We start from the raw sequence: 26,956 nt of genomic DNA, 5'->3' as shown, positions 1-26,956 counted from the left end.
TTAACAGAGAGAGCAAAGGCATGTTTCTATCCAATTCATATGAACATAAATTATACGGATAGTCGACTTTCCCCGCATGGCATGATAAGCAAGGATTCTGAAACAAGTGCCTGTGACACTGAGAGACGGAGTTGGGTAGAAATTCACCTGCACTGAATATCGAACTTCGAATTATACTATTTTTTATTTATTTATTACTTTGTATTACAACTTTCAAAGTAAAAGACAAACGTAGTAGAAATCTACATAAACTAAAGTACAGGTGTTTTATAACGTCCGTTGCTGTTTTAGTTATATGTTATTTATTTTGATATTTTAGTTGAACTGTACTGTGAATAATTCTGAAAAAATATTTAATGTTATTTAAATATATAGAGCACGATTAAACAATATTTTGTTATTCGTTAATGGTGTGAAATTTAAAAAAAAAATCTTTTAGAAAACTCTCGTATTTCTAAATTTCTTCCCGTGAAATTACGTGACGTCATCATGGTTCCCATTTGCCAAGAATGTAACCTTGGATTTTCCTAAATTAATCTTTAACATACGCAAATTTACATGCCAGAAGAATTGACAGTAAATCCTTCTTTATCTATACCTTTAGCAGGATATCTTTTCTTTAAGATAAAAGCTTTATTTCCGAAATGTCGAGGCATGAGGGTGAGTTCATAAATTTGTCGACAAAATGGCCACCAATAATATTCAGCGTAATATAAAAAACTGTCATCTTTCTGATAAGAAATAGTACCATTGAGAGTAATATTTTCACTGTTGCACTTCATGATTCAGTGTATGATTTGTATGTTGGGTATTGACAGATAGCAGTTTTCGTTGTCAGCACGAGACAGTTTCCAGGAAGTTGTTTTCACTTCACTCTCAAGACATTATTGCTTGCATAAGATGAACTTTTTGTGGGCTACAAATGAGAGGGACAATCTCTCCATCTCAAATGGTAATACGTGGTAGAAATATGTACTGGAAAATTACCATAAATTAAAACTTAATCCAAACCAAGACTCTTAGATATCAACTCTTCACAATTTTAGATATGATTGTGTTTATCTCCACAAGAAATAAAGAGGGAGGACTAACATTCATTCATATCTGAATCCTAGTCATAAATATATAACTTATGATGATGGTCAATTAGTATGTTCCTTAAAAGTCCTTAATTTTTATTTTAAAAAATCAAATGTAAAAAGAATGGTTCATTTAAAAAAAAATCCAGCAAAAATGGCAAATGAGAAGTCGAAAGGAAGTTTTTCCCAAATCCTCTCATTTATCACATTATGCATTTAAAACCTGTGAAATAATGTCTGAGGACCACAGAATTAGATTAGTCTTGGCAGTAAAATTAAAACACACTTAAAAAGAATAATTTTTGACTTGGCAACAGAATTTGTTGGAGATTACAGTACATTAATACAAGTAAAAGTTGCAGTACCTTTAGAGATGTATTCATCAGAATAATAGGATAAACAGTGAAAAAATACTAAAAATATATTTCTATCAGCATGATCAGGTGAGTGATACAGATTGAGAATGAGAGGCCTCATGTTTAGGACATACTGGGGCTGTTGGATATCAAATTGCAGCTCTAACATTTGAATGTAAAGAAAACATTACAAAACCTCAACCAAACTTCGTTTCTTACTTGAAATTGCCATAGATTTATTTTCAAGTGTACATGATTAATCATAAATTAAATCAATTTATTTTCTTAGATATTTTAATTATCTTGATACATTTAGTTCATAGCTATCCGTCATACCATAGACAAATCTGCTTTTAATTGTTTATTGTCATTCACACGCTAAAACAGAAATTTATTTTGGGTAATATAGATCCTGTAAATTATTATTACTATTGATTTATTTAATTATTAAGTAAGATGCTATATTTATGTATTTTAACTTTCTATGATTTTCAGGTGTAAGCTGTGATTCCTGTTTGAAAGGGAACTTTAAAGGGAGGAGATACAAGTGTTTGATTTGTTACGACTATGACCTGTGTTCTACATGTTATGAATCTGGAGCCACAACATCAAGACACACTGCAGATCACCCAATGCAGTGTATACTTACAAGAAATGATTTTGGTAAGAAATAATTGTTTATAAATGTAGACAATGAGAAATAAAGGATCAGGCTAAATAAAATTAAATGTGTGGTTCCAGTGACCCTACCTTCCCTACTTTTTCGTCTTGAAATTAGCCTACCCCAAAGATGTTATTGTCATTTTTTAGCTCACCTGGCCCGAAGGGCCAAGTGAGCTTTTCTCACCACTTGGCGTCCGTCGTCCGTCGTCGTCGTCAACCGTCGTTGTCGTCGTTAACAATTTACATTTTGAACTTCTTCTAGAGAACCACTGAATGGAATGGAACCAAACATGGCATGAATGTTCCTTATGAGGTGCTGACCAAGTGTTGTTACTTTGTAGCCGATCCATCATCCAAGATGGCCGCCAGCGGGGGACTTAGTTTAACATAGGACACTATGGGAAATGCATACAAATGACTTCTTTTAGAGAACCATTGAATGGAATGAAACCAAACATGGCATGAATGTTCCTTATGAGGTGCTGACCAAGTGTTGTTACTTTGTTGCCGATCCATCATCCAAGATGGCCGCCAGCCGGGGACTTAGTTTAACATAGGACCCTATGGGAAATGCATACAAATGACTTCTTTTAGAGAACCACTGAATGGAATAAAACCAAACATAGCATGAATTATCCTAATGGGGTGCTGACCAAGTGTTGTTACTTTGTAGCCAATCCATCATCAAAGATGGCCGCCAGCAGGGGACTTAGTTTAACACAGGACCCTATGGGAAATGCATACAAATGACTTCTTTTAGAGAACCACTGAATGGAATAAAACCAAACATAGCATGAATGTTCCTTATGGGGTGCTGACCAAGTGTTGTTACTTTGTAGCCGATCCATTATCCAAGATGGCCACCAGCGGGGACTTAGTTTAACATAGCACCCTATTGGAAATGCATACAAATGACTTCTTTTAGTGAACCACTGAATGGAATGAAACCAAACATGGCATGAATGTTCCTTATGTGGTGCTGACCAAGTGTTGTTACTTTGTAGCCGATCCATCATCAAAGATGGCCGCCAGCAGGGGACTTAGTTTAACACAGGACCCTATGGGAAATGCATACAAATGACTTCTTTTAGAGAACCACTGAATGGAATAAAACCAAACATAGCATGAATGTTCCTTATGGGGTGCTGACCAAGTGTTGTTACTTTGTAGCCGATCCATCATCCAAGATGGCCGCCAGCGGGGGACTTAGTTTAACATAGGACCCTATGGGAAATGCATACAAATGACTTCTTTTAGAGAACCACTGAATGGAATGAAACCAAACATGGCATGAATGTTCCTTATGAGGTGCTGACCAAGTGTTGTTACTTTGTTGCCGATCCATCATCCAAGATGGCCGCCAGCCGGGGACTTAGTTTAACATAGGACCCTATGGGAAATGCATACAAATGACTTCTTTTAGAGAACCACTGAATGGAATAAAACCAAACATAGCATGAATTATCCTAATGGGGTGCTGACCAAGTGTTGTTACTTTGTAGCCAATCCATCATCAAAGATGGCCGCCAGCAGGGGACTTAGTTTAACACAGGACCCTATGGGAAATGCATACAAATGACTTCTTTTAGAGAACCACTGAATGGAATAAAACCAAACATAGCATGAATGTTCCTTATGGGGTGCTGACCAAGTGTTGTTACTTTGTAGCCGATCCATTATCCAAGATGGCCACCAGCGGGGACTTAGTTTAACATAGCACCCTATTGGAAATGCATACAAATGACTTCTTTTAGTGAACCACTGAATGGAATGAAACCAAACATGGCATGAATGTTCCTTATGTGGTGCTGACCAAGTGTTGTTACTTTGTAGCCGATCCATCATCAAAGATGGCCGCCAGCAGGGGACTTAGTTTAACACAGGACCCTATGGGAAATGCATACAAATGACTTCTTTTAGAGAACCACTGAATGGAATAAAACCAAACATAGCATGAATGTTCCTTATGGGGTGCTGACCAAGTGTTGTTACTTTGTAGCCGATCCATCATCCAAGATGGCCGCCAGCGGGGGACTTAGTTTAACATAGGACCCTATGGGAAATGCATACAAATGACTTCTTTTAGAGAACCACTGAATGGAATGAAACCAAACATGGCATGAATGTTCCTTATGAGGTGCTGACCAAGTGTTGTTACTTTGTTGCTGATCCATCATCCAAGATAGCCGCCAGCCGGGGACTTAGTTTAACATAGGACCCTATGGGAAATGCATACAAATGACTTCTTTTAGAGAACCACTGAATGGAATAAAACCAAACATAGCATGAATGTTCCTTATGGGATGCTGACCAAGTGTTGTTACTTTTTAGCCGATCCATCATCCAAGATGGCCGCCAACGGGGGACTTAGTTTAACATAGGACCCTATGGGAAATGCATACAAATGACTTCTTCTAGAGAACCACTAAATGGAATGAAACCAAACATAGCATGAATGTTCCTTATGGAGTGCTGACCAAGTGTTGTTACTTTGTAGCTGATCCATTATCCAAGAAGGCAGCCAGCGGGGGACTTAGTTTAACATAGGACCCTATTGGAAATGCATACAAATCACTTCTTCTAGTGAACCACTGAATGGAATGAAACCAAACATGGCATGAATGTTCCTTATGTGGTGCTGACCAAGTGTTGTTACTTTGTAGCTGATCCATCATCCAAGATGGCCGCCAGCGTGGGACTTAGTTTAACATAGGACCCTATGGGAAATGCATACAAATGACTTCTTTTAGAGAACCACTGAATGGAATGAAATCAAACATGGCATGAATGTTCCTAATATGGTGCTGACCAAGTGTTGTTACTTTGTAGCCGATCCATTATCCAAGATTGCCGCCAGCGGGGGACTTAGTTTAACATAGGACCCTATAAGGAAATGCATACAAATGACTTCTTTTAGAGAACCACTGAATGGAATAAAACCAAACATTGCATGAATGTTCCTTATGAGGTGCTGACCAAGTGTTGTTACTTTGTAGCTGATCCATCATCCAAGATGGCCGCCAGCAGGGAACTTAGTTTAACATAGGACCCTATGGGAAATGCATACAAATGACTTCTTTTAGAGAACCACTGAATGGAATAAAACCAAACATAGCATGAATGTTCCTTATGGGATGCTGACCAAGTGTTGTTACTTTGTAGCCGATCCGTCATCCAAGATGGCCGCCAGTGGGGGACTTTTGAATGAAATTAAACATGTTCCTTTTCTTATAAATGAGGTTGTGTTGTCACTTTTAGCCAAATTTTATATTTTTTTATATGATTTCAAAAACCCAAGTAGAATCAGGTGAGCGATACAGGCTCTTGAGAGCCTCTAGTTTTATTAAGCACTGTTAAAGTCAGAATGTTACTCCCATAGACTCAATGTAAAAAAACACCCATAAAATAAAAAAAAATCCCTACCTACATGTACCTATCCTAACTGGAACCACACATACTATTCTATTTGGCCTAACTATCATTTACAGCAACTCAATACAATTTAAAACAAAAAGTTACATGTATCTAAAGCTACGAATTATTTGGATTCTGGAAAATTGATAGGGAACACAAAAACGTGATAGCTGGGCAATGTGTTCAATGGACACATATATCATGTATATTCTTGTTTATTTTGAATCTTTCTACAATCAGTCAGAGCTCTGACATAAACAAGTCAGAATAAAATGACTTCCATAGGTCAGATATAATTTGATGTAAGTGTTGTCTCCCTTCTTGCACTCAACAGAATATGACTTGTACAGGTCAGTTTATGTCAGACTTTAATTTATCATAAAATGACTTCCACAGGTCAGCTTTTGCACAAAATATTGTGACTTAATATCGTCATATTCTAATTAGATTTATGTCCCTTTTTGATGCATTTTGACTTAGAGAGGTCATTTTTTGTTCTGACTTGAAGCAGTCATTACTACCACTTTGTTATCAATCTCCATAAAAATATAGTGATTACTTGTTTCCAATCAAAGAGTTTAAAAAGTGGGGCTCATCAAACCTTCTTCTTTCCAGAATCTTAACATGAAATATTTATCTCATTAAATTCAATCATTTCAAAATACAAACAAAAACCAGGGGAGAAAAAATGGATCATACAATTTTCTGTCAATATCAAAAGATTTACAAAATACAATATTGGATACATTTACTAGTACCATGACAATACCTTCAATCTTCCAAGGAAAAAATAAAGGATCTATTCTCATCGACTTTAGCTAAATTTATCAAGAGCAAAACATTTATTATTTTAATATTTCATTGAGGTAAATACTGCTGTGCTAACTGACTCAAACAAGTCACACTATGTTCTGACTTAAAAAAGTCAGTCAAAACTAAACTTATTTCAACCAAGTCTAGTTCTGTCATATTGATTTAAAAATGTATTGGAAAGCCAGATATAGCACAGAGGAAATAAGGTCCCCTCAAGTCACAATGAGGACTATAAAAAAAATATTTGGTGTATTCAATATTTAAATGCATTTTCTTTTAAACAAGTCAAATCATGTTTTGACTTTTAACAGTCAGTCCAAAACTAATTGTATTGCAATTTTTAGAGTGGGGCACTGACATATGATATTAAATGAAAGTATGGGAACGTCAGAATATAGGAAATGTATCTTAAGATCCCCTTAAATAAATAACCATTTGACTAAATTGTTTCTAAACATTTATCAAATAATAAATTCGCAGATTCAGAAGCAGGGCTTAAAGGAACTCATTAATATTGTACACCTATCATTGATTTGAAAATTTGTTCTGCAATCTGACTATAACAGGTCAAATCATTTTCAGGCAAATTGACTTTAACAGGTCAAATGGGCATGTTCAGACAAATTGACTTAAACAGGTCAAATCATGTTCTTACTTAAAAAAATCAGTCAAAAGCTAGGTTTATGGAAATTTTGATTTTTTTAAGTCAGGCATTGCCATACATGTATGATATTAATGTTATGTATGGAAGAGTCAGATAAAAGACACGTAAACTACATGCAAGATCCTCTAAGATAAATGACCATTTGATTTAATTGTTTCTTAAAAAACTTATTAATAAATAAACTCAACAGTGGCAGATTCAGAAGGAGGCTAAGACTAAGAGGAAGATCACTTAGCTTTGATTTGAAATTTTGTTCTTCAAACTGACTTGAACAGGTCAAATCATGTTCTGACTTAAAAGAGTCCGTCAAAAACTAAATGGTTTGCAAAGTTCTGTAATAGTCGGGCATTATCATGATTGTGATGTAATAGTTAGAATGTATGGATACAAGTAGGAAAAAAAATCACAAATATTAAGTCACAATTTTAAGAACTATATAAAAGATAATTTGGTATATTTTTGATATCTTAATATTTCATTGAGGTAAATCCTGTAAGTGCAAACTGACTTGAACAAGTCACATTATGTTCTGACTTCAAGGAGTCAGTAAAATACTATACTTTAATTAAGTATTGCAACTTTAAGTCTGGGATTGTCATATGCATTCAAGAATGTATAAGAAACTCAGATAAAAGACACCCAATAATAAAGTCACAAAAATGTGGACTATAAAAAAGTGTATGGTATACTAGTGTTTAAAATTCAAATATATTTTGTTAACAAATTTCTTCAAATTATCTTAAAAATTTTATTATATTTCTGTATTTTCATGACTATTTTCTGTTAAATTAATATATTTGGAACTTTAGGTTTTAAAAAAAAACATTATTTTAAAAACCGTTTGACTGAATTGTTTCTTAAAAAAAATTCAATCTTATTAAAATAAGTTCTCATCACTTGCTCCTCTATTTTTTATATGTCGCCGTGAGCGACATATAAAAAATCAAGGAGCAAGTAATGAGAACTTATTTTAATAAGATTGAAAAAAATAATGAATTAATTAACTCTACAGTAGCAGATTCAGATATGGAGGGGGCTTAAAGAAAGAAGACCTAGTTTTGATTGGACATTTTTTCCCTGTCAACTGACTTTAACAGGTCAAATCGTGTTCTGACTTCAAAGAGTCAGTCCCAACTAAACTTATTTCAACTTTATAGTCTAGTTTTTTCATATTGATTTAAAAATGTACGGAAAAGCCAGATAAAAGACAGAGGAAATAAGGTCCCCATACGGCTCAATAATTAGGACTATAAAAAAGTTTATTTTGCATATTCAATATTTAAATGTATAATTTGCAAATTATGTTCTGACTTCAAAGAGTCAGTCGAAAACTTCACTTTAGCTTATTAGTACAACTTTTTAGTCTGGCATTGTCATATGCATTTAAGAATGTATAAGAAACTCAGATAAAAGACACCCAATAATAAAGTCACAAAAATGTGGACTATAAAAAAGTGTATGGTATACTAGTATTTAAAATTCAAATATATTTTGTTAACAAATTTCTTCAAATTATCTTAAAAATTTTATTATATTTCTGTATTTTCATGACTATTTTCTGTTAAATTAATATATTTGGAACTTTAGGCTTTAAAAAAAAACATTATTTTAAAAACCGTTTGACTGAATTGTTTCTTAAAAAAAATTCAATCTTATTAAAATAAGTTCTCATCACTTGCTCCTCTATTTTTTATATGTCGCCGTGTGGGACATATAAAAAATCTAGGAGCAAGTAATGAGAACTTATTTTAATAAGATTGAAAAAAATAATGAATTAATTAACTCTACAGTAGCAGATTCAGATATGGAGGGGGCTTAAAGAAAGAAGACCTAGTTTTGATTGGACATTTTTTCCCTGTCAACTGACTTTAACAGGTCAAATCGTGTTCTGACTTCAAAGAGTCAGTCCCAACTAAACTTATTTCAACTTTATAGTCTAGTTTTTTATTCATATTGATTTAAAAATGTACGGAAAAGCCAGATAAAAGACAGAGGAAATAAGGTCCCCATACGGCTCAATAATGAGGACTATAAAAAAGTTTATTTTGCATATTCAATATTTAAATGTATAATTTGCAAATTATGTTCTGACTTCAAAGAGTCAGTCAAAAACTTCACTTTAGCTTATTAGTACAACTTTTTAGTCTGGCATTGTCATATGCATTTAAGAATGTATTGGAAAATCAGATAAAAGACACCCAATAATAAAGTCACAATAACAAGGACTATAAAAAAATGTCTTTGGTATATTTTATATTCAAATATATTTTGTTTACAAATTTCATCAAATCATCTTGAAATTATTATTATATTTCTGTATTTTCATGACCTTTCTTTTCTGGTAAGTTAACACATGGAACTTTTGGTTGTAAAATAAATTATTTTTAACCATTTGACTGAATCGTTTCTAATAAACCTATCAATTAATTAACCCAACAGTAGAAGATTCAGATAAGGGGAAAAAGGGGGGGAGGGGGGGGGGCATAGTTTTCATTGGATTTAATTTATCTCTGTAAACTGACTTTTACAGGTCAAATTCATGTTCTGACTTCAAAGAGTCAGTCAAAACTAAACTTATTTCAACTTTTAAGTCTAGGATTTTCATATTGATTTTAAAATGTATGGAAAACCAGATAAAAGACTGACGAAATAAGGTCCCCTAAAGTCACAATAATGAGGACTATAAAAAAATGTATTTGGTATATTTTATATTTAAATGTATTTTGTTAACAAATTATATCAAATTAATATCTTAAAAATTTATTCTATTTCTGCATTTTCGTGAATTTTTTACATATAGAACTTATAGCTGTAAAAAAAATATTCTAAAAACCATTTGACTGAATTGTTTCTTAAAAAAATTTATCAATTAATTAAAATCAACAGTAGCAGATTCAGATAAAGAAAAAGGGGGATGCTAAGATGAAGAAACCTAGTTTAATTGGATTTTCCCCCCTGTAAACTGACTTTATCAGGTCAAATCATGTTCTGACTTCAAAGAGTCTGTCAAAACTAAACTAATTTCAACTTTTAAGGCCAGGATTTTCATATTGATTTAAAAATGATGGAACATTTTTATGTGATATATTCAATATTCTAATGCATTTTGATTTCTAAAGATTTTCATCAAATTATTTTAAAAAAAAATATTGTATTATTTCTGTATTTTCATGACTTTTTTCTGTTAAATTAAGATTTGGAACTTTTGGTTTTAAAAAAACATTATTTTAAAAACCATTTGACTGAATTGATTCTTAAAAAAAATATGAATTAATTAACTCAACAGTAGCAGATTCAGATATGGAGGGGGCTTAAAGGAAGAAGACCTAGTTTTGATTGGACATTTTTTTCCTGTCAACTGACTTTCACAGGTCAAATTATGTTCTGACTTCAAAGAGTCAGTCAAAACTAAACTTATTTCAACTTTTAAGTCTAGGATTTTCATATTGATTTTAAAATGTATGGGAAACCAGATAAAAGACTGACAAAATAAGGTCCCCTAAAGTCACAATAATGAGGACTATAAAAAAATGTATTTGGCATATTTTATATTCAAATGTATTTTGTTAACAAATTTCATCAAATTAATATCTTAAAAATTTATTTTATTTTTGTATTTTCATGACTTTTTTTCTGTTATGTTAACATATAAAACTTTTGATTGTAAAAACATTATTCCAAAAACCATTTGACTGAATTGTTTCTTAAAAAAAAATATCAATTAATTAACTCAACAGTAGAAGATTCAGATAAGGAGAAAAAAGGGGGGGCTAAGATGAAGAAACCTAGTTTGATCGGATTTTTTTCTTCTTCTGTAAACTGACTTAAATAGGTCAAATTATGTTCTGTTTTAAAAAATTGTTGAGGAGAAAATACTCAGAAAATCAGACTAAGTTTGGTGACTTTGTTGTCCTTCAAGAAGCGGTACATATAATACATAATATTTTCACTGTTTTTTAAATACATGTAAAAGTTGAAAAATAACTATCTATTGGGTGTTTTTAAATAGATTTTTTAGCAACATTTATAACTTTGTAATTATGTTCAATTGTACACTTGTTATTTTTAATATATATTTTTTGGGAACAAAATCTTGTCAGGATTTCTTATGGTACTATCATGACAAGAGCATTCATATTCTAAAATACTCTTAACATTAAAAATAAGTCAGTATCTTCAGATCATTCTGAGTCTTATTGAATTAAAGTCAGAATAGTTATCAAAAGTACCAGGATTGTCATTTAGTATGCCAGACGCGCGTTTCATTCAGACTTTTATAAGTCAGAACATACTGACTTCCAATGTTCTTCTCACTTCTGTAGAAACAAAGACTATCTATATTTTAAATAAAAGGTTAATGCTTTATGTGGCTATGCATCTGGGGTAAGAATTATAGATGCTTACGGTAACTTCATAGGAAAACATATATGCCATGTAACTACTGTGCTTATCCAGTGACCTTTGGGGTATCACATTAGCAAAGACCCAAACAGATTACCAAATTGCAGTCAGATTTCTACTCCAACTAACTGATCAACTGGTAAAATATTTTAGCAGATCGCTCAAGTGAAATGTTGTTAGTATGAAGTGAGTGCTGTAAAATAAAATGTTATACTTACCATCCAGATCCAGTCAGTTGATACCTTTGTCAATCATTTCTAACACAAATAATATCTTACTATAGTATGAGTCACTGAATAAAATGGTCTAATTTTAACATGGAATCTTCTATCATAAATAAATATTATAAATGAATAGTTCAAAACATTGTTTTGTAGGTGTATATTTTATAGCTTTGTCTTCTAAGATGAAGTTATTGTGCAATTGTGATTCGAATAACATTTTGTATACAAATTACTGATCTGCTGGCAATAAAGGGAAATAATTTACATTACAAATAATCAGCAAAATTTTGTTCTGTCTGACAAATATCAAATTTCCCCATTTGATTTGTTTGTAACATTATTTCTGTTATTATTTAACTTTTATCCTCTGTTCTAAAACGAACAATGAAACTTATTTAATGATGAAAGACAATTAACAGCTGTTTCGCAAAATGTTGAATTGTTCAAAGTATAAGGGATTGTCTACCAAGGAGCACACGATAACTTATAAGCAGTATTTTGCAAAACCTTTGTAATTTGTGTTCTACATGCCCTTCAACTTCATACTAATTTTGCTTTTCATTTTTTTTTTATGAATCTTTTGTAGGCAAAATCATAAGCCTCCTATCATTGATTAAATTTTATGTGTACATTTAAACTCAATATAAATTATTTCCCTTTAATGGCAGCAGATCAGTAATTTGTATAGAAAATGTTATTCGAATCACAATTGCACAATAACTTCATCTTAGAAGACAAAGCTATTAAATATACACCTACAAAACAATGTTTTGAACTATTCATTTATAATATTTATTTATGATAGAAGTTTCCATGTTAAAATTAGACCATTTTATTCAGTGACTCATACTATAGTAAGATATTATTTGTGTTAGAAATGTTTGACAAAGGTATCAACTGACTGGATCTGGATGGTAAGTATAACTTTTTAGTTTACAGCACTCACTTCATACTAACAACATTTCACTTGAGCAATCTGCTAAAATATTTTACCAGTTGATCAGTTAGTTGGAGTAGAAATCTGACTGCAATTTGGTAAACTGTTTTGGTCTTTGCAAATGTGATACCCCAAAGGTCACTGGATAAGCACTGTAATAAGAAGTGATTCATGTGAGAGGAAAATAATACTGAATAGACAATTCTGTTGTTTGCTGAAACACTCATCAATATAATATGTAAAGGTGGTCTCTCAGAAAATAAAAATAATTGTAACAGGATGCTGTTAGGAGGTCTCTCAAACAAAGCTCCAATAATTTGTCATTCCCATGGTCGCCTGACATTGAGCAAGTTCAAGTAAAATTGGTTTGGTCTAGTAAAGTGATATGCATACATGTAGGTAACTTCTAGGGATTGACCCTGTATGTCATTCAAATCTTCTTGAAATGACGAACAAGAATATTTTACGGTTAAGGGGTGGTGATCCAGACCATTTCAGAAAGGTGGATGGGGATGACCCCCATGGACTTTCCCTTTATTTTATTTGATTCGTTGTATTGTCCCATATAATAATATATAGGCTTCAGGGGTGGGGATCTCAACCGCTTACAAATTTACAAACATAAGGGAGTAGGGTGACCCCAAGGGACTTTATCTTTATTTCATTTGATTTGTCTTGTTGTCACTTACACTTATATATATGGTACAGTTGTGGGTATATATGGTACAGTTGTGGGGGGGTCTTGACCATTTACATGTTTTCACACAGGAGGGGTGGTGTGACTTGCCTGGTATATTTCATGATACTTTACAGAGAGAACAAATTGAGTTTAGGGGGCAGGATTCTCGACTGTTCACAAGTTAAATGACAGGGGATGGGGTTATCCCTTTGAGACTCACCCTACATTTCATTTGATTTATTTTTAATATCATATTCCATAATCATAACTGAAAACCCGTTTTGTGAATCTTTTAATGTTCTCAAGTTAAAATCATTTTTATTTTTTAAATAAAACTAAAAAATTATTTGGTTCTTTAGTTAAGCCCTCCCTTCCTTTTTCCTTTATTTAAATTATTCCGATTTTCATTTCATTTTCATGAATATCAATATTCAAAAGATCGTTTTTCTCATTGGTAGAAACGAAAAAACAAATATATTTAATAAGCCGCAAACTCGGAAAGGTTTAAAAGTCAATTCATGATTGAGTTTAAAAATAGAAAAATCACGTGACGATGTTCATCTTGAAGCAATAATTTCACTTTTAAAATTGCACTGACTGGTAAATAATGTTAATACTGTTTAAGACAACACGAGTTGTCTCCCGAAAATAACAGTTCATTATCAAAACAACATTTTCTGACCTGAACAAGTCAGAATTGTCAGACACCAGGTCATCTCAAAGGCCACGCGTCCGTATTTACAGGTCACGCGCCTTCATGAAACAGCAACAAAATCACTTGCAAAGACCTTCTTTACACGTAAAAAATATTAAAATGGCCATGAAAATACGGAGGTAATATGAATTACCATCTGAAAATGACCACATTGACCTAGATTTTCACTAAAAAAACGTAAATAATCACTATATTTTCAATAACTTCTCGTTCGAGAAACTCCCAAAACAACGACTCTCAAACACGTGATCTCTCGCAAAAAAACACGTGATCGTATGTGTCTTAGATCGGCGGCAAATTCAAAATAACTTCTGGTTTGACGGACTCGATGGAAAACTACGCAAAACAAAAATTGACCCGTACAGGTCAGAATTTCAAAACATTTTCTGACTTGAAGAAGTCAGTTTATTCTGACTTGTTTATATCAGAGCTCTGACTGACAATAAAGACCTACATACACCTCAGATCATTATTGATCAAGTGCAAAATGAAGTAGAACTATTTTAAATCATTTACAATTGTCCTAAATATATAAGTAAACTTGGAGCTATGAAAATATAATAAAAGAAGTTGGCAAATACATGTTGTATGTTATACTTCAGATTTATTTTATGGTGGTGAAGCCATGAGTTCTGATCAGCCACAGGCCTTTACTTGTCCCTACTGTGGTAAAATGGGTTTTACAGATGCAACTTTACAAGAACATGTTGCCTCAGACCATGTAGAAGCATCACAAGAAGTGGTAAGGTTTTACATTACATGTAACATGTATAAACAATTTATTTTAATTAATAGTGGAATGACAGTAGCCTTTAAGAAAGGGTTTATCAAAAATTATCAAATCTTATAATTTAAGTCTGAGAATAACTTAATTCTTATAGTTGTGTTAAAAGAGATGATAGTTCTGACAGTAAATAAGAGTTTTGAAATGGATATTTTTTTTGCAGATGAAAAATAATGTCATTTGAAAGTATAGTTGTGTTGGTTTCTATTGACAATTATCAATGATGCTTCTCAAAATAATCTGATAATCTCTTAAAAGTGTTTCAACATTGCTCAATTCTCATTCATTCAGTTTCACATAGATATTAACAATAAAGAATGTGAAAGGTGGTACCTAACACTACAGGGAGATAACTCAGTTTATCGTCCTTCCCTACGCTTATATCACCCTGCTCTGTCGCTCAGTAATTCACGTATCAAGACTTCAAAACGAGACCAGGCATTATCAGCGACGTCACAATGCGAGAGGAGAAGTTATCAAGCTTGCTTTCGTCAAGCGTAAAACTGTCTTAGGGAGAGAAAAAACGACCATTAATAGAACGATAAACAGATAATCGTGTTTTCTACGTATAGATATCGTAAAATATCAGCCGCTCGACACAATGTGAAACTTTTTAGCTCGTTCGCTACGCTCACTCGCCAAAAAGGTTCACATTGTGGCTCGCGGCTGATATTTTACGATATCAATGTGTAGAAAACCCGATAATCTATACAAAGTCAGCTAAACGTTTTAATTACGTTGTGTTGTAAATGGGATATCAAGCTTCTCAATGATCAAAATTGTTTTTTTGTCAAACTGCTATATAACCAGTGTAATTTTTCTGACAAAACGGTTGGTTCAAAATTTTTGAAATTTTTATATTTTTGTTAAAGGGTCTAAGTAAGTACATTGTCAAAATTTTATGAAAATTAAACTAGCCAAATTAATTTTAGCGAAAGTGTTGGGTACCACCTTAATTACAGGTTTAATACAACATTCTCTGTAGAAATAAAAGTTTTTCCTGCCTGCCAGGTCTTGATAATTTTCACATGTTTAGGAATCCAACATTCATTTTCAATGACCTAAATCCCAATTACTCATTTAGGACAAAAACATGATCTTTTAGTTTAGGACAAGACTGGCAAATATGACCGCTTCCAGACCCTTGCAGAAGGAAAATCAAGAAGGTCAGGTCAAAAAGATCACAAAAAACCTTAAAGGTTATTTCTGAGTTATATGTTAACATGCATATGGTAAACCTATGTTTGATATCCAGTTTGGGCTCAGCACAACTGTTTGAGAATGCAATTCCCTGGACTTGTTCAGGATAGTTTATTTGTTTGACCATTTTGGAAGCCATGCATTGCTACTATATTTAGTTAACTTGATAATTTCATATTTTCTAAATATTTCATAATATTATTTTGTATTTTCAGGTATGTCCAATATGTGCTTCTTTGCCTGGTGGAGAACCTAACTACGTGACAGATGACTTTTCGGAACATTTAAGTCTTCAACATAGGACACCCAGAGAATTTATATCCTTTATGTACAATAAAAAAGGACAGTGCTACTAATGTAAACTAATTTTATAAAAAAAAATGAGACGTCCATTTGGTTCAGAGAACAAATAATGCAATCTGAATAATAACTATAAAGAAACGCTGAAACACTCACACAAGAAACTAAAAAAAAACTATTTATCTGGTGGTCAACTTAAAACAAAGATATCACCAGAGACAAAACAGAATCAGATTTATGATTTCATTTGCACAATAGTGCACCAAGTTTCAAGTATCCCATCGTATTATTAACGGTTTCTTTGCCCATCTTAAATCTTTGGAACAGTCTTTCTAACTTTAATACCAATCACAATAGATAATTGATGTTTGTTTACAAAAGTAACTTCAATGAAACTTGAAGTGATTCCTTTTAATCCTAAATAGACTTCAAAATGGCTAATTTTGTGATAAAAGTAATGAATCATCAGGAAGTTTTATTCTAAGTGCTTTTCCAATAGTTTGTAAAGATAAGAATACATGTAGTAAACTTTTACTTCCTTAGTTATTTCGATTGTTCTTAGAAGTTATCAGATGATTAGCCATGTGTATGTTTTGGTCAATGAATTGATAGTTTGTTAAAACAACAATTAGGGTGTTCAGGTGATTGTCTTTACACTTTACAGACAATATATTTATTACCTGATTTGGTCTCTTTTTAGATTTTGGATTTTTTTTATGAAGAGAAAACCTGTTAACTTGGTGTAAGTGAATAAAATAAGGACAAACAAGTTTTTATTGATATTTATTATGATGATCTCCCACTTGAGTCATTCTAGTCGGGGAAGCCATTGTCTCAAAGAAGCTCCTGTCAGGGTAGCTACATGTATTGGTGAAAGGGTTAAGAGATGTAATACCAGGTGCAGGAGTTATCAAAATACAAGAATTTTCTTATTTATAATTTTCTTTTTATGTTGAATATACAAACATGTTAAGTTCCTTAACTTTGACACGATGAACCAGCAGGAATTCGACATGTAAGAAGAATACCACATCCAGGAAGAGGAACAGTTGGGGGTACTAGAACAAGACGAACAACAAACATGCATTTTTCGGGGAACACAGCTTTGTCGGGGCTTTCACCAGGGGGTAGGGAAACAATGGATCCAATAGCAGAATTATTATCGCAGCTGTCGAGTGTGAGAAGCCGAGCAGCAGCAGCACAAAGTGTATCATCACAACTACAACAGCTTGAAATGCAGCTGCAATCAACCAGGTTTGTTATTTATCTCATTGTGTTTGTAGAAAGTGATTGTTTTAGGTTTTGTATGCTAGCTTTACTTTAGTGTTGCAATATTAAGCAATATAACTGACTTATTGAAAAAGGAAAGATGGTTGATATTAATTAAGTGCTGTAATATTTTTAGTAATGAAATGCTGTAATATTTTTAGTTATTAAATGCTGTAATATTTTTAGTAATTAAATGCTGTAATATTTTTGTCTAATTATTAATTTAAAGTATTTGCATTCCTGAGGCATTAAGAAATATGAGGGCATCAAGAACGTGTATATCACTACTATTTTAAAAAGAATTTAATAAGGGTTGTTCCAAAAAGAAAGCTAAAGGTTTGTGTTAAAATAAATTTATTTAACACTCAAAATCCATTTTCAAAAGTCTGAATTCTGTAGAAATATGGTAAATAGTATAATACATTAACCAATATGATTCAATTATGTAGAGAAAAGGTCTTTTTGAAAAAGTATATATTTATGAATTTATACATGACAGGTACATTTTGTACATTTTATCCACTGATAGACAATAAGAGCGGAGGGGAAGGGGGATTTTCCAAAAAATCTTGACCCATTTCCTTTAGCTTTTTGGAACAGCGGAGTAAGGATTAATTGTAAATAACAGTTAAGTCCTCTAAGTCAGTAAGTGAAGATAACAGTAATACTATATTTTTAATTATTTTCATCATATATCATGTATATCATCATTTTCTAAAATGTTCTTTGTTGTAATTCCCTCCATCCTTATGTTGTTATACCACACAAACCTTTTGTTGGAGGATAATATGTGTCTTTAATTATGTACTTTAATAACCATTTCCCTGGTTCTGTAGGAATCCAAACCAAACATCGTGGAATGCAAATACAGTGCTCAATTTCAGGTAAGAATTACTCCTGATCATTTCCCAGTCAAATATATATCCTCCAACAAAATATTTATATACCTCCTTTACAGTCAAAAACTCTTTCAGATACACAGATCGGCTTCCTTTGCACATCCTGAAAAAATACATGTGTACATCATTTTCAAACTACATGTTGTGTATCCTAATAAAACCAAACAAATCTTAACTTTAGTATTAACTCTTATTTAGAAAGACAACAAGTTTACAGATTTTTTTTTAAGAAAATGATAAAAGTACACATTCTACCCTTTTGGTGTTGTAATAATTTTGATAAGCACATTGTAAAAAAGCTTATACTAGATGCTTCTTTCATGTAGATTACTCTCATTCTCATTGCACATGTATCTGTCAGTGACCTTACATATTCTTATTGGTTATCATTATTGTGTTTTCAGACAACAGTTAGAACGATTACCAAATAGACGACAAGTAGAAACAAATAAAAATAATGCTGCTGGTAGTAGTAATAATGCCAGCGGTGAAAGTCAGAGTAATAGTAGCAGTGCTGCAAAGAACAACTCTCCCTTTCTTCTAGCCAGGTTTGTATGTTGTTAACAAAAAGTTTTCTTCAATGAAACAAAGGACTAGAGTGCCAACCTAATGCTATGAAACTTAAACACAATGCTTATTACAATAAAATACAGAAGTTTGTATTATGATGGTGTCATCTTAACTGTACTAAAGTTATGCCCCCTCACACAAATGGAAATTTTTTAATTTTTTTTCATGCTTTAAATAATAAAAAGCAAATATGATAAGCATTTAATTAGTTTCCAATATTGATAACAATTAGTTATAAGTGGAGGGTCATTTGCCTTTAATTGTAAATAGTGTAGGCTTGGCAGGAGAGATGCACTTTTCAATGGAATCATAGACAATTTTTATTATGCCCCTTCAGTGGCTGAGGGGCTTTAATCATTACCATGTCCATCTGTACATTCCAAAATAAGTTTCTCTATTCCATTTTAAGTTTTCCTCGATCAAATCATAGTAAAACTATTACATAATGCTATATATTAACCCTTTCTCTAATGAGTCCCGTTTTACCGGGATCGGAATACCTCTTTTATGTTTCCCGCTCAAAACAGTGCAAACATGAGTTATCTTTCTTTGATGAATACCCGGATGAAAATGTTAACATGGCGGTTCCGTTTGTTGAAAACTGTGTCAAAATCAGAGGAAATTTACGGAATTTACGAGAATTTGAAATGAGGGAACATTTTTTTTGAAAGAATATGGAAGAATTGAAGCCAAACTAGTATACTTTTTAGACATGATACGTCGTTTTATGTACAAAACATTTGGAATGGACATTGTTCAATGTGAGGAATTTGTACAGCCTCATAAAATTTTTCAAAATTTTGCCCTTTTGGGTTAAAAAATTACGATTTGGGGTTAAAAAGCAGAATTTTGAGAATTTCACCCAAAATATGCCGAAATTGGAAATTTGAATATTTTATAAAGAAAGAATTATCAAAACATGAACAAAACTGTGAACATGGTGTTAGTGAATGAAATAAATACACAAATAAGTACAAACAAGTTTTTATTGACATTTATTATGAAGATCTCCCACTTGAGTAATAGTAGCAAGGGAAGCCATCGTCTCAGAGTAGCTTCTGTCTGGGCAGCCATCGGTGAAAGGGTTAATACCACCAAACACAGATCGGTTTTGAATTTAGGTGGTGTCACTTTCACTGTTCTTGAGTAATGTCCCTTTATAAATTGGTAAAATTGGTATATTTGACATTTCATCACTAACTGTAGTTTGCCTCAACCAAATGTTATAAAACTTTACACAAACCAAACAAACACAGATAAAATTTGTAATTGGGTGGTGTTATATACATACATTCTTCATTGTAATAATTGAAACTAATCTGACATGAAGAAATTGTCTATGGTTGAAACATTTTAGGATTTTTTCAAGCATCCATAGAATTTCAGGAAATTTTTGCAAATGCTTTTTTTCATAATCAACAGATACTATCTTTTAAAATAAATATTAAATTATTCCCCATGCTTTTGTATAAAATCAGGGGATTTGGTATGATTGACAATGATACAACTATTTTCTAGAGTTTAAATGATGTTGCTGTAAGCATATATAGATCACTGTAGGGCTTTCAACAATGAGAAATATATACTGTATAGTCTGTTATAAAAGGCCCTGACATGAAAAAATGTGTATTTGAACACAATGTTTTTAATCACTGAACGCAGATCAAGTTTGGAATCTAGGTGGCCTTACTTTCACTTCTAGAGTTTGGACCCTTTTTGAAAAGAAAGGAAGCTGAATTTACTGTTTCAGCACTAACTTTTTATTGCCTCAAGCAGATATTATGAAACTTTTACAAAAAGCTTATAAGCACCAAACACAAAAACACATCTCTGAGTCAGCAGTTAAATTATACAATATTGGTTATACATGTTGGAATGTTATGTTTTTGTTGATACATTATTATATGGATACACATTTTCACAGAAAATGATCAAAGAATTACCACATTGTGTATCAGGGCTATTCCAGAAAAAATGTAGGGGGGGTTGGAAGGCAGTTTTTGTCAGCACCGGCCACCCATACAATTGTAATTGAGAATTATAGTGCATTATAGTGTGAAAAGTTGCTCTGATACCCATCACCGATGTATTATTAATTCTACATGCCTTCCAACCCCCCATACCTTTTTTTCTGGAATAGCCCTCATGTTGTATGCAGACTTTGGCAAAACCACGAAATCAAATATCCATGAAAAGACACGTTTTCTGCTTTCCATGAAAATTGGTACCCACTAAAATAAATGAATCCACAGTTTTTAGACAAAGATTATCTATATATCTATGTCCTTTTGTCTCACTGGGGATGAAGATTATGGTTAGGTATATTAACCTGTTATACATGCAGAAATGATCATTATTTTACAGTTCTTCAGTTTTCTGCTATGTAGTGAGACTGTGACACACTGAGGCGACTTAATTTTATGACATGTTTCTTATTACTCACAACAATAAAAATCTCTCACTATGAAATTATTATGATCCTACAGCTTGTATATCTTAACTTGTTTTACAGGTGCTTTGATTCCCAGGGTTGGACGGACTCAGACAAAAAGTATGAGGATGAAAGAAGTGATAAAAGTTTATTCATACAAGAATTATTATTGTCAGCATTGACTGAACAATTTAAGATTTCTGAGGAGGATTTAGGATCAAAAGACAGTCAAGAGAATGTGATAGAAACCCCTTTAAATCCTACTCCTCAAAAGACTACTAGTGGACAAGTTAAAGAAGTGGCTTCCAAGTCTTCTATGACAGAAAAGCCAAGTCAACAATCTACGGTACCGAAAGTTCAACCATCTACTCGACCAGCTCACAGTATGTCTGGTGGAGGTGGAGGTATTGTTAACAACAGTGGGATTCGTCACAGTACCATGGCCTCACCACCGGGTCCCATGTACGGAGGAAATATTTCCCAATCTAATCAACATGGCCAAATGGCTGGTGCAGGGATTGGTGCCAGCAATCCCCAACCACTACCAGGAAGGCCTGGTTCAAGAGACAGTCGGATGAATCCGGCAGCTGCTAAAAAAACAATGTTTAAGCAGCTTCCCACTTCTAAAGCCTCTGACCGTGAGCCCCCTCCTCACTGAAGATTGTTGTAATTGTTTTACTAATTAATGAAGTCCAAAGATGGATGATCACACTTATTATTAGAATATTTATTTTGCTTCAGTCTTGTTATAAAAAAATGTCTCATTGCCCAGTAAAGAGACCAACAGGGTTGAGATGATTGACAGCTTATTTCAAAAATGAGCTTTACGTATATTTCATTTTTTTTTAAACTAATAATTGAAACATGTTACAGAGGTGTGCTAAATTTCTTGTTTACTGTGATATGATGTCAAGCTATAGTTTGTATGTATTCTCAAGTGCTTTCAGATGACAGGGAACGTGAATTAGGAATCAAGATAAGCTTCACTGCCTGTAAGAAGCTTTAGTGCAAACACAGTATATATGTACATGTAATACAATGTAATATACATCTCTGTAGTAATCATATGTTCTATGTCAGATCTACATACCAATATTTAAACAGTATAATTCTAAAAACTTCAAATGCAGATCTCCTGTTGGAATATTTTAACATGAAAACAGTGAACATTTAATAGCAAGAGTTGGGCTCATTATTTTTACAGTGCAAAAATCAAACCTTTTTAATCTGAAATTTGCTTTTATAATTTCTATTTTCACTTATATAAGAAGGTTTGATGCAATCACTTTTTTTTTCTCCCCCTTTACTAATTTAAAAAGTAAGATAAATTTCATATGTACAAAAGGCAAAATTCTGTTTCATGAAAGCATACATGGGACCAAGGAAAACACACAGTCTCTGCTATATATAGGTGTTTTGGTACAGTGAAAGTGTCAAGAGAACGTAAAATTTACCTGTTCAAATGGGTAGTTGCTAAATTTTAAAGTACCTTCCCTTGTTACTATGTATGTTTTAGAGAAAAGATTTCAGAGTTTGTGTAAGGCCTTTGCTCATAGATAATTTTGTCAGCAAATTTAGTTGAAAAGTGACTTTTTTGGGATATTATTTATACTACAATACAGCATAATCTCTCAATATGAATTACTGTCTCATATACTGAGGTATTTTTTACTATAAATAGAAAAAGTCAAAAGAAAACGAGGTACTTTCTTAATTTCTGTAAAAACTGATATTGAACTCATCTCACCAAAAAGCTAGCAATTTTTGCAACCTTTGTTTGTCTTTTGAATAAACCAGTTTTCTTAAATTCAAAAAACAGATTGTATTCAAATCTTAAATAAAAAATAAAGAGATGTTGTTTTTTATACCTAGTGTATTGAAAAGTATGATAAATTAAGATATACTAATGAGGGTTAAATGTTTAGAATTTCAGAATATACCCACTATCGGGAGTAAAATAAAAAAATAAAGGCAATTCTTCATACATTTCCAAGAGTAATAGCTAGGTTTTGAATAAGTATTTGGTTAATCAATTTCCAATAGCTTTTTATGCAGTTTGAAAATTATAATAGATTTAATATGACAGAAATAGTATACATCAAACAATTATGTACAAAAATGCCAATATGATGAAACTTGGAGGATTTTGTAAATAATTTGCTTTTCCTGATTTTTATGTTAACTTCTCAATAGCATATTTTTTTTCCATATGTGCAATTTAGCCCCTTTAAGCATCTATTTATGATCCTTTATTATAAGAACTGAGGAATGCAAATTGTTAATTTTCTGTCAATTATATTTTTCAATGTTAACATCTATTTTCTGTTTGCTGTCATACACTGGTGTTTTGTCCTTTTCTATTTATATTTGTTTTTCTATATATAGGATGAACTTTTCCCAACCTTTTGAGAGTTATAAAAAAAAAATATTTTAACTATTTCTAAATATAGTAACACTTCAACTCGGAAGAATATGACGGAAACTGTTGAGTTAAAAGTTCTACATTGAAATTTATGATCAATTATTTCAGTATACATGGTGTAATTGTTCTAATCATTTAAATAAATTATTTCAAACTAAGTCATCATACATCAGGTTGTACTATGCCAATTTTCATAATGTAAAAAAATGAGTGAAGTCATATATTTAAAACAATAACATGCATCTTAATGATCTTTCCACCAAAAAATTAGTGTTGTATTTTATTATTCATGAAAATCTGATTTGAATTGGTATTTGAGAATTTCATTAAAATTAAGCTATGAGTATGATACTGTAAATTCAGAAATTATTGTGAATTTTGAAGAAAAGACAAAATTGCAAAATTGATTATTGCATTGGGAAATCATATATTTACAATACAAGTACTTATTATTGCGATACTCACCTAGTCGCAATATTCACAATAATAAAAACCTCACAATTATATCTAAATTTACAGTATTTGAATTTTAAAAAAGAGTGTTTACTGTTGTCAGACTTGTTTGCTATAATTTTACCCAATTTATATTTGAACAGATCAGAAGTTACAAACACTTATAAAGTTGAAGCTGGTCTGTCTTGTCTTTTAAATACTATCAAAGGGAGAAATTGGCTACTTTTTTACGTAAAGATTGATCGGATATTTCTTACATTAAAGGGGAAGTCAACACAATATTTAATGTTTTGTTTATTTATAGCTTTAGTCAATCATACAAATTCAGTGTCATATTTTGTACATTTCCTGGTTAAGTTACGTGATATTATGACAGATTACCTCCCATGTTAGTCTGCCATTCAAAATTTTCACATCTTTCATCATCACATCAAGACAACAAACTTCAGGAGAAATTTAAAAAAAAAAGGTAATAGCCTATGAAAAGAATTAAGGTGATATTATATCATTATGTTAAGGAAATGATTTACACATCCTGTATAATTTTTTGGTTGAATATTATTGAAAAATAGGCCTAGTTCAGAATTGAACATATTTTGTACTTTGTCAGCTGTTTTCTTTTAAGATTTTACTGACTGACTCAATTTAGTTTTCCAGTTACATGGACTTAAGTTAAATGAACACCAGTAGTGTTTTTGGAAGTTCCGTTTTTACTCTTCTTTGTTCTTCTTTTTATAACAAAATTTTGTCACATATTTTTTTCAGTAAAAGCTAAAACCAAAAGCTACATTGGACTGAATAAGGATGTTAAAATATTTGATTTTCAAGTTTCATGATTATTTACACAAAAATGGTGTTTTATTCTCCCACTTATACAATGTATATTAATGCTTATATGTATTGGTAACAGTTTGTTATGTGACATCCAATTCCAATGATATTTAATAGAAACATTAAGACCTCAATTTGGAGTGGAATAAACAGATTTGCCCTTGATAATGATTTTATAAAGAAAAGATAATAATTGGAAGATATAAGATATTAAAGCATCATTTTCTTCTGTGAAAGTAAAACAAAGTGAAAAAAAATGCCTGTGTTTCATATAAATAATTTTCATATAAATAATGTCATGCATACAGTTGAAAGTGGCCTATACTTCAGCTTCCATACATCATATAAATATTTATGGATAGTTTTCCTTGTAACTTCACACAGAAGATACAAACTTGAATCATATGTGTACATGGTATATATACTGTGATAGGGAGAAACCCTATCTCATTGTTTAATGAATTAACAGATATAGATATAAGCGTGGAGAAGTTTGAATGTTAGAGGAGAGGAAGATGAATGTTCATAAATTGTTTGAAATGGAATTAAAATTATAATACAGATTAGTCTCATGAAATTATTTATTTGGATAAATGCTATCAATTGGTATTTGTCAGTATATTTATGTCTGTTATCCGTTGCAAACATTTGGAAGACAGTCAGAAGAACTAGATACCAAAGGGATAGTCAAACTCGTAAGTCCAAAATGAACTTATTATAGCATGGCATAAAAAATCAAACAACATTTCACAAAACTTAACATAGAAAACCAAAATAACAACACAAACTAAACAAAAAACTGGTGCAATCTCAAGAGTTCTGCAAGAGGAAGTAGATTATTGTCACATTTGATTCCTGTAGTGGAACTAAGTCTTTACTACAGACTTTATTGAAATATAAAAAAGCTAACTGTATCAATGGAAATATTTTAAAAAGCACAATTCAAGTTAGTATGACTGCAGTCATATCAATCACCAAAAACTGAAGTGAATGAATACAAGACAACAGATACAATTGATATATGTTTGATTTTTGGTGATAAATATTCTTGATGTCCTTGAGACAGTTTTACAACTGTTTCTATAGTTGTCAATTACCTGCCATTTGCAGACATTTCAGACAGACACCAGTCTCTGTATTACTGAACAGAAAACAAAGCTTGATCACCTCTGATGCAACCAAAGATGACGGGTAAACTGCTGCCCAGGAAGGGTATTAAGTTGATGCTTCAAAGTGGAACCCATTGTTTTCCTTATGACAATTCCTCAAGGTTTACAACTAAAAGTTACCAATTGCTACTAAATATTTGAGTAAACATAAACATTAATACTGTTCCACAATTATACATCCCATAATTCCAAATTGCTCTTCAGTGCTACACACTGCTGTGGAAGGCGTGGATATAAACTTTTTAATAGAGGCCTTGCCAAATGCCAGTAACCCAAAGTGGTCAGTGTCTGTTCGTCTATAACAAATTGAGAACCATTATAATTTCATACATTATATTTGACATGTATATTGACAAACATTAGAGTATGTGTCTTAACGTTTGTACAACTTCCTAGGTCGAGTGTCAAGATCAAAAACTTTGATTCAGTTGACAACTCCATGTCTTATGTTAAAGATTGTGTCTACTCTATATCTACAGAACCATTATGATTTCGAGGTTTATACTTGACATGTATATTAACAAGCACCAAGGGGTGTGTCATAACGTACTTACAACTTTCTAGGTTAAAGGTCAAGGGAACAAACTTTGGTTTCAGTTGACAACTCCATGTCATATGGTAAAGATACATTTTTTTTACCATACGCAAGAGATGGCTCCCATCTTATTGATATCTAGTTGCAC

At 32.1% G+C, this 26,956-nt stretch overlaps 1 protein-coding gene across 4 annotated transcripts; it reads left to right on the top strand.

Annotated features, from left to right (window-relative positions):
* Positions 1 to 476: 476 nt before the first annotated feature.
* LOC134715995 (E3 ubiquitin-protein ligase KCMF1-like) lies at positions 477 to 25,670 on the top strand. 4 transcript variants are annotated; one of them, XM_063578647.1, is made up of 8 exons: positions 477 to 660; positions 1,931 to 2,098; positions 14,548 to 14,687; positions 16,145 to 16,246; positions 17,221 to 17,483; positions 18,335 to 18,382; positions 18,802 to 18,945; positions 21,480 to 25,670. In XM_063578647.1, the coding sequence occupies exons 1-8, from the start codon at positions 645 to 647 to the stop codon at positions 22,054 to 22,056; spliced, it is 1,458 nt and encodes a 485-aa protein (XP_063434717.1). In that variant the 5' UTR covers positions 477 to 644; the 3' UTR covers positions 22,057 to 25,670. The 4 variants fall into 4 exon arrangements, with proteins under 4 accessions (XP_063434717.1, XP_063434719.1, XP_063434718.1 ...); XM_063578646.1 differs by lacking the exon at positions 477 to 660 and adding an exon at positions 690 to 952; XM_063578649.1 differs by lacking the exon at positions 18,335 to 18,382.
* The last annotated feature ends 1,286 nt before the right edge of the window (positions 25,671 to 26,956 follow it).

The sequence above is a fragment of the Mytilus trossulus genome, chromosome 4 (genome assembly GCF_036588685.1).
Source record: "Mytilus trossulus isolate FHL-02 chromosome 4, PNRI_Mtr1.1.1.hap1, whole genome shotgun sequence".
NCBI lineage: Eukaryota > Metazoa > Mollusca > Bivalvia > Mytilida > Mytilidae > Mytilus > Mytilus trossulus.
This window is presented reverse-complemented; position numbering and strand designations above follow the sequence as displayed.